The 19,010-nt window shown below is 36.7% G+C and overlaps 1 protein-coding gene across 1 annotated transcript in view; it reads right to left on the bottom strand.

Moving 5' to 3' along the window:
• The window catches only part of ppm1e (protein phosphatase, Mg2+/Mn2+ dependent, 1E), a 49,582-nt gene that overhangs the window by 14,042 nt on the left and 16,530 nt on the right, over nt 1–19,010 (bottom strand). The window contains exon 2 of the mRNA XM_042732808.1: nt 2,773–2,894. Coding sequence (XP_042588742.1) covers nt 2,773–2,894 — 122 coding nt within the window. The remainder of the gene's footprint in view (nt 1–2,772; nt 2,895–19,010) is intronic.

Here is a 19,010-nt window from a genome sequence, read left to right as displayed (position 1 = left end):
AGAGAGAGGAGGTGACCGGTTAATGATGATGGGATTGTTCCAGCTCTGGTCTCTATGGACTAAAACTGACATATTCCTTCATTCTGTGAACATCTCATCAATATCTCTGAAGCACATGAGATCTATATGCTGCTCTTTACATCCTCAAAGATTTTCAGATAATGAAATGAAGCATTTGATAAATAAACTAACCTAATTTTGTCGTTTTAATTTGTGTACAGAAAGGTGCCTATTAAAGGGGTAGTTTACTTAAAAATGATAAATCTGTTATCATCATTTATTCATGTTGTTCCAAACCCACATTCTGGCAGATCAAAACACATCATGTCTGGTCAAATGTATTAGAGCAGCATTAACATGCTTCAAAACATCTTTTTGTCTTCTGTTGCAAAAAGAAGAAAAATAGAAAGTCATACAGGTTTGGAAAACCTAAAACCTTAGGTGTGTAAAACCTTTAAATGTATCATCGGCAAGCAAGTTATTTGTTTCTCAAGCTCGTAAAATGTTGCTGAAAGAGTTTGCATGCCAAAACCTATGGCAAAGTCCCAGATTTGCCTAATGGAGTGTCTGTTTTTTATGCCTATTTATGGCGTATTTTTTAAAGGCTGCATTTTTGTTTTTGTCTATCAGTCCGCCTCAGTACTGCTTTTGACAGATGTATTTTAGCATTGTGTGGATGAAGAGGCCTTTTAGATTGTTTGATGGTTGTAAAAGCAGACATTACATGCTCTTTTCTCTTCCCTTAGTCTTTTAGATGCTCTCTCTCTCTCTCTCTCTCTCTGTCTTGTCTCTGTGGGCACAGAGTCTAAATTTAATCTGCCATCTCAGGGCTGAGCCGGTGAACAGTATGTACTGCCTTTGCCCTGAGCAGACGTCTGTCTGCCGCCCATTGTACTGATGTCAGTCGTTTCCACTGCTACGACTTACACTAAACATACTCTTTGCTGTTGGAATGGGTCACGTCATGTAGGCCTGTTTAAAGGACTATACATCCCGTGAAACCCTTTATCAACTGTCCAGGCTGAGGAAAACCAGACTCGGCTCAAGTGGAGTTCTCGTGCTCTGACGTATTTTTGAACAGTGCTTAAACTCAACACAGATTGCAGTCCATCTGGCTTTATAAACCTACTGTCCACTCAGGAAAGTGTCTGGGATCAGCGTGCTATGTGAATGTCTGCGCTAACTCATGATGGCAATAGTTGGATGTGAACCACAGAGAATTATTGCAGCCTTCATGACTTGCCGGAATGATTGTATTTATGAGATCAGTGCACATGAACGCCACCGCAATGTTGTAATTACCAGTGGGGAAACTCTGAATTTTCTTCCAGAGTTGTCGTATGTCTATTAAAGAATTATGGCGGAAACAAATTGCTGTCGGTCACAATTAAAGATCAAATGTATAATTTTCCTATTAACAGAAGCAGAATTGTAATCTGTTTGGGTGAACGGGCAAACTAAACTACATTTCCGTTCTCTGTGGCAGCACAAGAATGTTAAAAAGACATTAATCAAATATATATCAAAATTCTATACTATTTTGTCAATATAAATCGAAAATATATAAATATATACAACAGTGGTATGCAATGTTACAATATAAAAATAACATATATTAAACTTTTATACTTTTTGGTAAATAAACGTAATGTAATGAATTTTAATATTAAATATTCTAATAATTTAATAAAATTAAATATGATATATTACGAATAATACACATTTATATATTTTAATTAATGGATTCATCAAATCTATTTTTTTGTTTGTCTAAAAATAGATTTTAGACAACAGAGTATAGAATTTTAATATCTATTTTATTGATGTATTTCATAAATATTACATATTATAATGATAATTATTTTCATGTTATGGTTGATGTTAAAAATTTACAGTATATTGTCTAAATAAATTAGAAATATAATACATTAAATTAATTAATTAATTTAAATGCTATTAGTAAATTTAACCATTCATGTTATAAAGCCGAGTATAAAAAGTGAATATTAATTTTGATATCTGCTAGATTACTTTAAAAGATTACATTTAAAAATTATTTAATATATAAATGACATCAAAGGTAATCTAAATGTAAAAATAAAGGAAATGGGCGTGTACAATTAAATACACAATATTGACCAATACAAAAAAAAACAAAAAACTTAAATATAGGCCAAAGACCAATATGATACTAACATAATGCGCATCATCATTTGCATGTCAGGCAACATCTGCCCTCCATAAAGATTGTAATATACTTTCATGTGGCAGTTTACAGTTATTGCTATAGAAAGAGTCATCTGAAGTGAAGGGGGAAATTAATCAGATCAGACACGATATCATAACAAAAAGAGGTGTCAAATATGAATTGATCTTTCGAGCTCCATTAGACCGGCTCCTTTCTAAACCAGCCAAAACTGTGGCACATTAGCAGCCGTTCTCACCTCAAATTCCTTTGCCATTTCAATTCGAATATAGAAAGATAAGAAAGCAATTCAGGCCACCGTTAAGTTAGTAAGTGACCTAAATTTGCAGTTGAATAGGAGGCTTAAAACTGTGCAGAATGGCCTACATTCGGATCAAATATCACGAGATCTCTACTCGATAGCAAGATCCAGCTCATTCACTGGCTTTACTGACACTGCGTGACTTCAGATGGCTCATGAGAGTCAAGAAAACCACAATGAATCTACGCTAGATTTGTCTCGTTTAAAAATAAGACTTAACAGTGCAAGTTACGTTTGTGTGATGTGGTTTTTATAGGGCACTTACGAGGCAGCGTGTCTGTGCCATCCTCCACACTCTTGTTGAGATAGTACATGGAGAGATCGCTTTGCAGGATACTGTCTGCTGTAGCACGGGCCAGGGCTGCAGCCAAGGAAAAAGGGCAATTACTGTAAAAGAGAGATGAAGAGAGAGAGAGAGCGCTTTAAAACATCTGCCGAGTAGATCACGGAAACATTATGCAAAGGAACGCTGTCAGTATTTGATTAAATTTTTCTTTTTTCAGCACCGGAGCGAGCGCTCGTTTAACCGTGAGATGATGAGTAGGAGGTAAAAGCAATATGTACAGGTCAAAACAGAGAAAATGGCCAAAGATATTCCAGCTGAATATGTTCTTATGATCACTGTGCATCAAAAACCTCTTTGCCAACAGAGTTTTTTCTTGTAAAGGTGAGCTGTTCCTTTAAAAAAGCTTATGGTGTGGAACAAGGGTAGATAGCTGAACTGTAAGTGTTAAAGCCTGGCTTTTTAACTACTGATGTGAATATCCTTTTAGGGCTTGTCGCTCTGATGGATTGAGAGAGCGAGGAGAGGCACTCTAAAACTAGCATGACCCAAATCCACTCCGGCACTCTGCCGCTCTGAGAGCAGAGACCCCGCTGGATCACTGAAAATAAACACAACTGCACATTATGAAATCAAGAGCCGACACTTAAAGACAAGCCCCGTCATCCTCATAAGAGGATTTCATAAGAGATGATTGTAGAATTCTCATCTGAACAGAACAGGGATCTCCCCATTAAATGACAGACAATGACTTTTAAGATAAGGACCAGAAATCCTATATGTTTATATGGCATATTGACATTATGAAATTATGAATACTGCTCATTTTTATAGAGTAAATGAAAATTTTAAGACCTTTGTGAAATATCAAGAAGTATCACAAACCACACAACGTTTGGGGTTGGAAAATGTGTTTTTGTTTTCTTTTTTATAAAAGAAGTCTTTTATGCCAACCAGTGCTGCATTTATCTGATCCAAAAACTCAGTAAAACAGTAATATTGTGAAATAATACAATTTACAATAACCTTTTTCCTTTAATAATCTCATTTATTCTTAATCTGGTGCTCAAGAAATATTTCTTATTATTATCAATGTTGATAACAGTTGTGCTGATTAATATTTTTGTGGAAACTGTGATTTTTTTATTTATTTTTTTAGGAAGAACAGCATTGATTGCAAACAGATTTTTTTTTTTCCATTATAAATGTATTTACTGTCACATATAGTATTAATATAGTAAATAAAGTATTCATTTCTTTTTAAAAAATCTTAAAATTCTTACTGATTCCAAACTTTGGAACAATATATATTAAAGCAAATCCATAAAAAATAAAAAACCTATTTCATTAATGCTTGTCCATTAAATAATGAAAAACAAAAACAAAACAAAAAAAGAACAAACATGGACAAATAATTGGTGTTTCCAACAGTTGAAAGGAACAATTATCTGGCACAGAAACAGTTATACTGTGAAATAATAAATTGTTTAATATATTTTAAATAGTAATTTATTTAAGAAACATTTCTTGTTAGTATCAATGTTGAAATCAATGCTGTGCTGCTTAATATTTTTGTTGAACCTGTGTTCCCCCCCCCCAAGAACAGAATTTATTTGAAAAACTACATTTTTTATAAAATTATAAATGTCTTTACTGTCACTATTGATAATTTTAATGCATCCTTGCTAAACAAAGTATTAATTTCTTTAAATTCTCACTGATCCCAAATTTTCCAATGGTACGTGTATATATATATCATAGCAAATCCAGAAAAAAATGGTTTCATTAATGCTCGTCCATTAAATAAAAAAATTAAAAACATGAAAAAATAATTGGTGTTCCAACTATGGAAAGGAACAATTATCTGGCACAGAAATAATTTATCTCAGTGAATAAATATGCCTCCAAAATCTTCAAAACGTGTGTCTTGGACAGTGTCAATGTGCCATTCCCATCTCCCTCTATCTGTGAGGGGCTTCAGCGGCGTTTGCCAACATTCTGTTGAATTAATAGCCTCAGCTGTGGCCTGATGGGAGAGGATAACAGAGCCATCCAATAATGTGATGTCCTAATCCCAAAAACATTTATTATGATGCGCTCAGTTTACGAACGACTGTCTGTAATGAATTAAAATTGATATTAAAGTTTTGCATAAGAGAAGCCAGAAGAAATGATGAAGATCATAAAGAGAATGGATTTGATTTCATTCTAAATCTAAATACTTTATTTTCTAAAGGTTTAGGGTAACACCTTTTTCCTGAACGTTGAGTCTTCCCCGACTGGAACGGTGCTTTAAATTTGGTCTCTGGTGTTTCTAGTCAAATTAATATATTTAGAACGTATTATAATTTTAACCACTATTCCATTATAATACTAACATATTCTTATTATGAATGAATATATTCACAATGATTTAAAATAACTCCACTCTGGTGGTCATAGAAACATAAGGCTGTACGGCACCGACATCTGATGCACCTGCATAACCATGACAATCCTGACAGCAGTGCCATGCTGCATGCACAACGTGGGCTGCCCCATGATGACAGGTTCCCGTGGTGAGTGATGTTGTAGTGAGGCAAACAGCCACTATCCGCCCTCAGGCCAGAACACACGTTAGATATTAGAAATCAGAGCAATCTCTAACTGCTTCACACACACACACAGTGAGCAGGAGAGGCTGGAATACCAACCCAGCAGACGGGAGGGCGGAAAGTGGAGCGTTCTCAAGGACGACTCAATGACGGTCTGCTCCAAATGAAAGATCCAGCAGAGAGATGAGAAGGAGGTTACAAACTAACAGCTAACAGCTTCTTCCAAACATCATATAGTCAGTTCACTCAGCATGAAGAAGGGATGAAAGAGAGTTCACGATAATCATAATCCATTAAGCCATTACATAATTATAATTATTTATACTTTACACTGTGTATATTGTTTGGATCTATCTATCTATCTATCTATCTATCTATCTATCTATCTATCTATCTGTCTATCTATCTATCTGTTTGTCTATGTTCATCGATATAATCTAGATATCTGTTCATCTATCTATCTATCCATATCTATCTATCTATCTATCTATCTATCTATCTATCTATTTGTCTATGTTCATCGATATCCATAATATCTGTTCATCTGTTCATCCATCATTCTGTTAATCGATATCCATCCATATCATCATCATCCATCTATCATCCATCATGTTAATCGATATCCATCTAGATATCTGTTCATCCATCCATCTATTCTGTTAATCGATATCCACATCGATATCCATCTAGATATCCATCCATCCATCATTCTGTTTGTCGATATCCATCTTGATATCTGTTCATCTGTTCATCCATCCATCATTCTGTTCATCGATATCCATCTAGATATCTGTTCATCTATCCATCCATCCATTCATCCATCCATCTATCATTCTGTTCAGCGATATTCATCTACATCATTCTGTTCGTGTTCGATATCCACATACATCCATCCATCTATCTATCTATCTATCTATCTATCTATCTATCTAGCATTCTGTTCGATATCCATCTAGATATCGGTTCATATATCTATCTATCTATTTATCTTCGATATCCATCTAGATATCGGTTCATATATCTATCTATCTATTTATCTATCTGTCCGTCCGTCCGTTAATCCGTCCATCCACTCATGATGTCTAACTAACTTTGATGTATGAATCAGATCCTAGGGACACTGGGAGTCTTGGACATCATGCATGTCACAGGGACAGCAGTGTGCATTAGTGTCCCCAATGGCAGAAAGATGAAAAGATGGGAGTGAAAAGTGTCATTGAGATGGGGGAGGAACTGATGGCCTGAGGAGGGACGAAGACAGAAAGAGAGAGAAATGACATGCCAATTGCCATCACATTCTGGGATCCTCCTCCGCATTTCCATTCATAGAAATGCTCCTGCTCTCTCTCTACTTCTCTCTCCTGCACACACGCACACAGCCATCACTACCTGAGGGGGAGGGGGTGTCGAGGTGGGGAGCTCTGATTGGCTGAGGCTCTCGGGCACAGCTAAGGTGAGCCAATGGGAGACGCCCGTTTCTTTTGCAGCTCAGAGGAGTCAGAGGCATGCTAAGGAATGAGGATTAGAGAAGAGCCATTTTTGTCCTCTCACTCTCAACCAAGTTGCAAAAAATACATACACGCTGCTTTCTTTATCCCCAGACTTTAAAGCACCGCACAAAGTGACGTCTCAGTAGTAGGCTACTAAGATCTCACAGCAGGCTTATGTGTTGCCAAAGAGACTGTGAACGGAAATTAAGCATAAATAGAAGTGGCTCTGCACTCATATTGCTTGTGTTTAACAGATTAGCCTGGTTACAGAATATAAATGTGACTATACAGCAGGAGGGTAGTAAAAAAAAAAAAAGGAGTGCAAGAAAGTGAGAGAAGCAGGGATGTGTGTCGGGGAGCCTTGCTTTGACGTCATTCGGAGAAATGAAGGCTCAGCGTGGCTAACACTATATAGTCACACTGCATGTCAGGAGAGAAATGATGCTTTGCACGCGCACACACACACACACACACACACACAAAGCTACTCACTGCTGATGGACTTGCATAGCATATAAATGCAGTAATCAGGTAATTAAAGACCTCCACACACATACAGAATCAGTTTCCTCTTATAATACAATAATTAAGGCAAGTTACAAAAGGCTGTTATATTTTAAAGGGCTTGTTTGCAAGCAATAAAAAATATTAGTTATATATATGTAAATTAATATTCCTTAAAAGCTAATTGTGTGATTGAAGTGTTTAAATGCTTTTTATCCCAACTATATATATAAAGACAACTACAAAATATTGTAAAAAAGTGTAAAAGCCGTGATGACGACACTGGCTCAAAACATGGCATACTTTTGGGGCGGGGCTATCTGTCTGTTCAACCAATGGCATAGGGAGGGAAACATTCATTAGCAAATCTGTTTTGTAATAGACTTTGAGATTCAACTAGACAAAATAATGTTTTTAATATATGGAAATAGCCTGACAACTGCAATACTGGCTCTACCAATATCGAGCATTTGGGGCGGGGCTATCATTCTGTTGAACCAGTAGCATACAGAGGGAAACTTGCGTGAAAACAGTCGTTATTTCAGCAAATCTGTTTTATAATAGACTTTAAGATTCAACTAGATGAAAAGCATTTTTAGTGGATGGAAATAGTATTGTTTGTGTCTAGAAGAGCCTTTGTTGCAGTATGGCTTGGCAAGCACGTTCCAACACACCTACTACTGCAAAAACATGTCACCCACACACACACACACACATACACAAGGCTCTCAAGGGGGTTTCTACTCTTACATTAACTTTCAACCGTCCTTGACTGTGTAAGATCCCCCAAACACTCAACATCACTTGTGTATGTGTGTGTGTATGAGAGGATTTTCCTTTTCACACACAGCTTCTCCTCTGAGACTGCAGTTCAGTTTAGCCATAAGTGACTGTGCTGTTGTGATCCATGGTGTTGATGTACTGCCATAATGAAGCATCATTTATCATTAAGATTAAACTGTGTCAAGAATGCCTCAAATGAATATTAAGGAGATATAAAATGCAAAATTCTGTCAATGTCTACTCATCTTCACGCTGTTCAAACTCATATGCGTGATAGTTTCTGAGTTTACTCTTTTCAATATAAAAACGTAAATGGGGACTGAAGCACTCAAGCACCAAAATGACTGAAAAGAACCATAAATAAATCATAATAATGGTCCATGTGGCTTATTGTCTGTTCCTCACACAAAGCTATAATATGACCTCAGAAGAGCACAAGACATAAACTACATTTATGGTATTTTCTTTTTCTTTTTTGTCATTTTAGAGCCTGACAGTCCTAGTCCCCATACATTATATTCCACTGAAGAAAGCAAGTCAGATGTGTTTGGAACAATGTGAGGGTGAGTAAATAAATAATGACAAACTTTTTGCTTCTTTAATAAGTACGAAGTGCACAATATACCATGTTTAACTGTGTAACACAACAAATAAATGGACTTTCCCCAGTTCATGAGAAGAGCTTGTGGGTGAAAATGAGTTTGTGGGTGCTTGTTGATGAGTTGGAGTGTGTGTAGATGACTCAAGGGTTATTAATAGCAGAATGCAGGATTAACACCAAACTAAATCCTCTTCCTGTCCATCACTCTCTCTCAATCTCTCTATTACACCCACCATCCTCCCCCGCATACACTCACATACACACACACACACACACACACACACACACACACACACACACACACACAACAGCATGCCTAAATAAAGACTAGTGCTTGTTCTGGGTCAAGGACCTTCATGAAAACCCCACTTTTCCCATCATTCCTCTCCTGCTTAGTATAGCGCCTCAGAGTCACGCTTTCGGAAAGGGAGGGAGGGAGAGAAAAGAGTGCGATGGCGTCATCATGCCCACGCATCGCGCTAACCCACACTTTTCATACTATCTTCCTTTGACCTGCCTGCTGACGTCGCACAGGTTGAAAAGCTTTGCATACCTTTACCAACAAAGTTAGTAAGAGCTAAATAGAAAGAGAGACAGAAAATGAGACATGAAGATTAAGAGAGAAAGAGGGCTTTATCGAAAAAGGGTGCTTTTTGATGTCACAGGAAGTCAGTGTTATCTCAGGTAACAGCGTTACTGGACCTCAGAGAGCATCCTCGCTATGCAATCTTTTTACGGCAGTTTCTAAGGCCTAGACAAGCGCCATTCAGTTCTAAATGTCACGGACTGTTTCATCTATCATAATTTCTGGAGGCTTTGATCTGAGGGGTGGACAGAAAATTTAAATTAGTATAATTATGTCCATGCCATTATTTACAGCAAGGAATAAATTACATAATTACACCTACATCTCACAACAACAATTACAAACATAAAAAAATAACAATAAAACAACAAAAATAACATTCTGTTTATTATAAGTGCACGCTGCAGGTTTTTTATCTGCTGCTTTAAATGCGGAAGCTCTTTGGATTTTCTGGTCAGTGAATTTGGTATTTGTGTGGTTGTCTATCAGTTCAGAAAAAATCTGTTTCTGAAAGTGTTGTTAATTTGTGTGCATTATTATTTTAGGTTTTACGGTTTTGGACTTCTCAGTAAACTAATAGATGACAAATTATTATTAAAACTTTAAATTGTGAGAATGGCCGACAAATTTGAGAATTATGTGTATAGACAAAAGATCAGATAAGGGCGTTGACAACTTACAGACGCTTGCCCTTTGGACTTGCTCTTATACACTAACTGGACCGCATGACTGAAAAGACTTGACTCAACCATGTAGTGTATGGAATTTAATAAAGCCATTTTGTCATCCTAATCAGAGTCCACAGACCCTGGTCGCCATGCCATCTGGGTAATTAAATCTGCAACAGTCTCTGGCATGAAGTGTGGCTCGACATTCCAGGCTTTTTCGGTTAATGGGGCAAGAACGAGTGGCCTGAAACCCATGCTGGACTGTTCTTTTTAGAATTTTAAGTGTGAACACACTATTCGCACTATTTTCCCACTACGAAACATAGCATATAATAAAACGCTACCAGGAAAATCAAAAATCCTGCAAGCATGAAACATAAATCAAAATGAAAGTCACAATGAGAAAGAATGGATAAAAAAATTCATAAAGTAGACAAATAACAAAAAATGGGAATGGAGAAAAATCTGTCAAAAAGGAGATTAGGGCAACCAGATGTCATTCCAAAGAGCATGTAAGACATTTGTTCATCTTTTTGCATCTCAAGATTTTTTTGATGAAATCCGAGAGCTTTTGACCCTGCGTAGAATTTAACACAGTATTTACAGTTGGCATCCACTGAAGAACATGGAATGTCTGAATAATGTTGCATAATACTTTTCTGCATCATAATGAATTTGGTAACAACATATAACGTGATATGTTTATAGGGTCATACATCTCTGGTCTAATTTCATAGAAAATGCACAGTAAGTCTGTGTGCCCATTGATGAACGAAATGCTTGTTCTTATTTTGGAAGCGTGAGTAAATAATGAAGAATTTGACATTGCGGTGAACTATAAAATCACAACCTAAAAAAGCCTTAAAACAAGCAAATACAAATTTGAAAGAGGTTAGAGAATGTCCGATTGTGTTGCTAGAGGAATGAAAAGACTTGAGCGCACTTGTGTTGGAATCTAGTAGTGTTCTTGCTCTCAAGTGTTAATCGGACAACATGAACGATGAAAAAAAATACCTGAACTCACTTTTGAAGTAATCTAGGCCATCAGCCCTCCAAACTGTCCACAGACGTGGTCGCCATGCCATCTGGGTATCATCTCTCTCTGGCAAGGTGGCTCGACGTCCGAGTCTCCAATGGGGCAAGAACACAGTGGCCTGAAACCCATGCTCCAATGCTGGACAGTTGACAGTCCAGGCTCCAACACAATAACATAATACAACGCACATCTTCCCCACTTCGACACCTAGCAGGGGGCTCAAACACTCCAGGACAATCAAAAATCCTGCAAGCATGTGAAACATAAATCAAAATGAAAGTCACTATCACTGAGAAAGATTCTGGATAAAAAACATCAAACAGTAGACAAATAAGACAAATGGGTGCAATGGAAATGGAGAAACGTATAGCAAAAAGGAGATTAGGGCTAAAGAAACCAGACGAGTAAAGCCTTAAAGAGCATGTTAGGACAGATGATATGTTTTGCATCTCACTGATCATTTTATATGGCACTGACTAATAATATTTAATAAAAGAATTTATGTACAGTATTTCCCGATTGGCATCCACTAAAAAAGCAGCCGAATGTCTAAATAAAGTTGCATAATCTTAACTGCATCATAATGATTAAACCATAAACAACATATAACTGTGATATGTTTATATATACATACATCTCTGGTCTAATTCTATCCTGCAGCACAGTAAGTCTGTTTAGGTCATTGCTCAGAACTAAATGCTTGTTCTTAATCATTATGTTGATTGTACAATGCCATAATGAAGATTAAATGACACTGCGGTCCGTATAAAATCACAACCTAAAAAAGCCTTAAACAAGCAAATACAAAACTTAAAGAGGTTAGCCAAATGTCCGATCTGTTGCTAAGTGCTACTAGGCAGAGGGCGTAATGTGGTCATTGAAGATCTTTGAATGTGTGGTATCTGCCCAGGATGTTAATGAGGCCTGATCAAACACTTGACAACGTGTGATCATCTAATGAAGCTACCGTTAAACGCACTGCTCTCAATCACACAGTTCTATTTTGCAGTTTCCAGCAAGGTGGGATATTACCGGATGCTTTTTGAGTCATACGTTCCCTCTGGAATATTTGCTTTTCCCCATAGCATATGCTTTTGCTTCTAAAAAAAATGGTCTCGGTTTGGAACAATGTAAAGCATTGAGGTTTGAGTTGGGATGACACTTTGGTTTGGTTTATACAGCTTTGTTTTACGATCTCTAAGCTTCTGTGTCCTTCACCTTTGATTTGGTCAGGAGAAAACTTTAGAGGTTGAGAGAGAGCAATTTCTGAGGAGAGTAGAGTTGTCATCAATTCAAAAATTTAAAACATTAATCAAATTAATTTTTAAAATTATTTCATTTATTTACAGATTACAGTTTATGTAAAGCAATGTTCAATATTCAAAACCATAAAGTTTATGTAAAGCAATGTTCAATATTTTCAACCATAAATTAGGAAATTTAAGAAATACGTCAAATACACTATAATATATAAAAAAAAAACAAAATATAACATAAAAAATATAAAAAAACATAAAACAAAAAAAAAACTACAACAAAACATAACATAAAAAATCTACAATTAAATATTTATAAATACGAAAACATTGATAATTGATTATAAAAATATAAATATTTAATAAAAAAATAAAAATTTACAAACAAAAATTTCCAAGTTAATCAATAAAAAAAGTTAACATTTTGTCAAGCATTCATGTTGAGGTTAATCATTGCTAATGGTTTATTTTTTTGTATAGTAGTCAAATGATGTCTCAAGCTGGCAGTGTGTGGATGCTTGAAAATCTGAAGGATAAATAAGGTGAGCGAATTCAAATGACCTAGTTGAGCCAAGGAGGACGGTAATTTGGCGCCGACCTAGTTTGTGCCAGAGGCAGTTCGGTAATTTAGGCTGTAGTGGACACAACACGCACAGGCCTACCTTCTGACCAAAACTTTGTGTTATTTTCCACGCACCCTTAGAAGATTCTATTTTGGGCCACTTTCATTGATAAGATATCATCAATTAAACACACCACCAAAAAACTCAAATTTTACAACTTTCATATATACTTGTATTTTACAAACTCTAAAGAGGTCATCTAAAGACGTCAAACCTAAAAAACTGATATGTGTTGACAATTGTGAAAAGTTATTTACAGCTTAGCATATACTTTTAGCTCTAAAAAAGCCAACGTCTGCCTGTCAAATTTGAATTGAACGTCAATGCACTGACCGGTTGAGGGCATTCGTACTTTCCAGGGACCAGCCAGACAAAAGCCTGGTTTGATCTTATAGTGCAGCTGGTTACTGGTTGCTTCTGTGTCCTTCACCTGTAAGCTCTCTCATGAGCTTCTGTGTCCTTCACCTGTAATATTTGGTCAGGAGAACTTTAGAGGTTGCAGAGAGCAATTTCTGAGGAGAAACCAGGGCACTTGGAGAGACTCTACACCTTTAAGTGCACTTAAAGGGCACTGAGAGTGGCGTCTGTGCGATGGAACACACTCAGTTACTTCTGTTCCGCCAGAGCCAATCACGCCACTTGTGCCAAGGTTGTCTCCATGACTATGGAGATGCTCAGTTGAAGTGAGCCATGTGAATTTTCCAGTGGATCTTGAAAGAACAAACATCTCTGTTATTAATATGCCAGTTAATAAACCTTAAATCCAGATACCAGGGCATCTTTATGAATAAATCTTATTAGCAAGGCATGATGTCTTGGTTTATTTGGTCTCTTTAATTCCCAATGGGAGCCTAATCCTTGCTATCAGATGATTTAACATTCTTGCCTTACAACCATCTACAAAGTCAAACAAGCTTCTGTACCTTTAAAAACCTGAACCCTATGAAATCAGACCCCTGATCCAGGCAAATGCAAAATTAGACTGGGTTCGCTCCAAATCACCTGCAGGACAGCCAGCCAGCCTCATTTCAGGGCACAAACAGAACCTCTCGCCCTATTGTCTTCCAGCCCAGGATTAACACTATAATCCAGAGATTACCATTTGCACTATTTTCCAGCTCTATTTGGCTGATGACAGGCAAAGAGAGCCTCGGGATGTCTCGGGAAGCAGCTGGTGCTTCCGTCGCGATTGTTAATTTCGGACATTCCTGAGAAGGAATTAATCAGCGGCGGGGAGATTATTACCCAATACGCCTCTGCTGATTAAGAGTTACGCAAGGAGACATCACGAGCGAGCACAAGGCCACGACTTTGGACGCGAGATGCTCAGAACTGGCCTTGGGGTCATCGTCACTGATCTAGAAAGCGATCAAATTAGAGTTTCCACAAATGAAAGCACAGACACTGTCTGCACTGCCGGGGCAATGCATATGGACTGTATAGCAGAGTGCAATCACACTAATGTACTTAAGCTAAAATATGTAAGTTCTGCTTCACTAGCCTCAGCAAAATGATACTAAAACATTTCCCCCATGTCCCATTGGTCAGACAAACTGCAAACTCTCGGCACTGGTTGAGTCATTGTCGTCATGTTTAGCTGATCAGAAACAACAGCCTTTGACACTATCAACCTAGAAATGGTTTACTTAAGTAGTACACAAACATCTACACAAAGACCATCTGCAAGACAGTTCTTGTTCCAGATAATGTCATTGTTTGGGTGTGTTCAGATCTCTGGAATGCAGAGAGGGTTAAAACAGTTCACTCAGCTGAACTGTCATGTTTAATCATGCATATATGTGACCCTGGACCACAAAAACAGTCTTAAGTAACACAAGTATATCTGTAGCAATAGCCAAAAATACATTGAATGGGTCAAAATGATCAATTTTTCTTATATGCCTAAAATCATTAGGAAATTAAGTGAAGATCATGTTCCATAGACATATTTTGTTGATTTCCTACAGTAAATATTTCAAAATTTAATTTCTGATTAGTAATATGCATTGCTAAGGTCTTCATTTGGACAACTTTAAAGATGATTTTCTCACTGTTTTGATTTTTTTGCACCCTCAGATTCCAGATTTTCAAATAGTTGCATCTCGGCTAAATATTGTCCTATCCTAACAAACATACATCAGTGGAAAGCCTCTAAGTGCCATGTGAAATTTTCTTCTAAAATTAGCATTTTTCTCAGGCTCCTATGTGTAGGTTCAGTAAATTACAAATGTAAGTATTATATATTAATTGGAAATATAAGTATTTAAAAGAGGGCAGCTTACGGGAATATATTTTTCAAACTGGAAATATATTTTGTCTCAATCTTCAAATGCTAAAATACCATTTTTCTCAGTAAATATATTTCTACAGGTGCTGTTGACATGAAATTTTCACCAGATGTCGGTAACAATCCAAGTAATCCATACATACAAAGAAAGCAAAACAAATAAGTTCAGAAATTAAGTTCTGTGTAATAAAGTAGAATTTCACAAGGGAAAAGTATTGAACACATGAAGAATGGAAGGTGCAAAAAGGCATGGAAGCCAAGACACCAGCAGAAATCTATCAGTAATTAAAAAGCAATCCTGCCCCTCGTCAGTGGAAATTAATAATAGTTGATTCAGTCCCAACTGATAGCCTATAAAAAGGTGTCTCATGACCAACGTATCACATAAGAAACATTTCATGATGTGTAAAAGCAAAGAGCTTTCTCAAGACCTTCCCAAAACATACTAATGCAAAACAATCTCAAGAAATCGGTAACAGAAGGATTTCTAAACTTCTGAATGTTCCAGTGAACACTGTTGGGGACATAATCCGGAAATGGAAAGAACATAATTTCACCATAAACCGCCCACACCAGGTGCTCCTCAGAAGATTTCTGACAGAGGAGTGAAAAGATTTATCAGAAGAGTTGTCCAAGAGCCAAGGATCACTTGTTGAGAGCTTCAGAAAGACCTGGAATTAGCAGGTACAATTGTTTCAAAGAAAACAATAAGTAATGCACTCAACTGCCATAGCCTGTATACATGCTCACCACGCAAGGCTGTATTGCTGAAGAAAAAGCATGTTGAAGCTTGTTTAAACTTTGCTGCATAACATTTAGACAAGCCTGTGAAATACTGGGAGAATATAGTCTGTTCAGATGAGACCAAAATTGTACTCTTTGGATGCCATAATACACACCATGTTTGGAGGTTAAATGGCACTGCACATCACCCCAAAACATCATGGTTTGGCCCTGGCAAAATTCATATAATTGAAGGAAGGATGAATGGAAAAATGTACAGAGACATTCTTGATAAAAATCTTCTGCCATCTACCAGGATGATGAACATGAAATGACGGTGGACATTCCAGCGAGACAATGATCCCAAACACACAGCCAAGTAACTCTCATTGGGATTCAGAGAGAGAAAGAAACTAAAGCTGCTAGAATGGCCCAGCCAATGGCGTCTTGAAGCTTTCATTACCAACAAAGGCTTTTGTATGAAGTATAGTATTAAATAAATTTCAGCAAGCGTGTTCTATACTTATTCCCTTGGTAATTCCATTTTATTCCATTACTTAATTTCTGAACTTTTGTTTTGTTTTCTTTGTATGTATGGATTACTTGGATTGTTACCGACATCTGGTGAAAATTTCATGTCAACAGCACCTGTAGAAATATATTTACTGAATAAAATGATGTGTTCAATACTTATTTTACCTGCTGTATATTACAAACTGCACTTCAGCACAATAAGATACATTAAATCTTATATTAAATCTTAAGATATGACCTTAAATCTAATCTGTTTTTGTATCTGAAATATGTTTATGTAAATATACTTGTATCTACATCTGTAATGGCCTTTTTTGTATTTTTTGAAACATATATATATATAAAGGAAGATGCAAGAGAAATATAAATGTTAAAGCAAATTAATAAAATAGCACACTGTAAAAATTGTACTTTTAATTAAATGTGTTGCTTGCCAAGTCTTTAAAATTATTTGTGAAATGTACTAATTTCTAAGTGAAATTACACCAGATTGTTTCAGTTTACAGTTTGATGTGTGGTGGAGTGCTCATCTGAAAACTGAATTTTACAAAATATTTGTTATATATTTTTATGTGATTTTGCTCTCTCAAACTCTAATATGTTGAATGTTCATTTCATTTAGAACGCCTGAGAGGGAAGCTGCCTACTAGGAAGAAGACATCAAGCCAGGTCACTAGGTTTTGAAACCCACTTGATATACTCATTAAAAATACAGAAACTGCACATATACCAGCTATAATGTTTGCATACCAAAAAAAGTCATAGTTTTAATATCAGATGTGCACTTCAAGAGTAATGCATAAATCTTAAGAGCTGTAAACCCATATTACAAGGTTCAATTACTGTGTGTGTTATATTTTAGCCCAAATCAAGTATGCAATTATTTTCTTGAGAGTCTACCCTCAGGACTTACTAATTACACACTGGAGACAATTATTGAGAGGCACTGTGTGGTAGTTGCTCAGTTCAGAGTTGACTTTGCAGTTTGCTCACTCTTAGAAACTAGCATAATGAAATGTATCTTTTTGGAACAGGCAGTTCCTTTTCAGTATACAGGGCATTTTGACCTCACTCTGAATTTCAGGTAAATCAGTGATAACGTTGTGGATTTGGTTCACTGAACTAAGCCTATCCGCAGCCTGCTTCTAACTGAATTTCTTTTAGTACTAACTGAGTTTCTTTTCAGTTAAGGTTCGAGTGTTTTGATGTTTGTTTTTGAGCGGGGGTGTTCTGAGTTAACCATTTATCCTATTATTTCTCCCCTCTCCCTCGATAATATACACAAACAGAGAGGAAAGCACGTCATTCATGTCGCATTTCTTCTTCCCAGGTGGAAAATGAGGGAAGCTGACTGGTCGAAACCATCACTGCTGACGCCACAGGAAGAGTCAAATCAGTGTGTGTGTGCTCAGCATGCATATCGCACCACACAGACAGAGTTTCTGGCACTGATACCTGTCCTTGTAAACAGAGAAGATTGACAAATTGGCTTTACTCTGATAGGAGCAGTCTGACAAACTGCCACTCATGTTTAAAGGAATAGTTCATACAAAAATGAATCACTTACTTACCCTCATGTTGTTCCAAATATCTGTCTTTCTTCTGGGGAACATAAAAGATCTTTTTTTTTTTAAGAAAATCCTGACCACTCTTTTCGATAAAATGAAAATGAAGACAGACAAGCTTAAAAAAAATCTCAAAATAAAAGTATCATGAAAAGTGGTCCATTTTTGGCTTGAGAACTACACTATACTGATCAAAACTGTGAGGTCAGTATGAAAACCAAATGAGTACAATTCATGAACAAATCAATCAATTCACTGAAGAAAAAAAGCCAAATAAAAACATGAACACAAGGATAGTTAATGCAAAATACTTTTTAGTTTTGAAGCTTGAGTCTTGAAGCCCAAGTCTTCATTAATTTTCAAAAAATATTTCTTTTGTGTACCAAGCATGAGGGTGAGTAAATATAGAAGGAAATTCGATGTTAAGTTTCATATAACTTTCAAATGTAATATAAAACCAAAAAACAAATTTTGCTTTAATTTTTGTGATGCAAGTCAAATTTGCAAAGCTAAGAGTCATGAGAGAGCAACATAAGTGGCCTTAAGACCAAAAACTGGATTATGTAATCCACCAGCTGGCAGATCTGTTGTTTTGAGGAGCAATATCGTTTTAGGAAAAACCTGCACAGTCACAACGTATCTACAGGCAAAATTATAAAGCATCCATCAACAAAGCCTCTTCCTCTCAATGCTAATGAGCATGCGTAACTTCATACATAACACAGATCCAAACAAGGTCAAGATTGCATGCGACATGCACAAGAGGCTGTTTTCTATTTCCTCTCCCAAAGCCTAGGCTTTCCTCTATAGTTATCCCACTCTAAGAAGCCCCCCAAAAACCCTGGTTTAGAGCGATGAGTCAGAATCTAAGCTCTGCGGTGGTCCAAATTAATCACAGATGACTCAGAGCTTTAGCAGAGAGAGGTGGGGTACATCGAGGCACTTGCCTGTAACACAGCGGCTAGTCGTG

The sequence above is a fragment of the Cyprinus carpio genome, chromosome B10, assembly GCF_018340385.1.
Source record: "Cyprinus carpio isolate SPL01 chromosome B10, ASM1834038v1, whole genome shotgun sequence".
Classification (NCBI taxonomy): domain Eukaryota; kingdom Metazoa; phylum Chordata; class Actinopteri; order Cypriniformes; family Cyprinidae; genus Cyprinus; species Cyprinus carpio.
The sequence above is the reverse complement of the archived record's forward strand: the minus strand, read 5'-3'. Positions and strand labels throughout refer to the sequence as shown.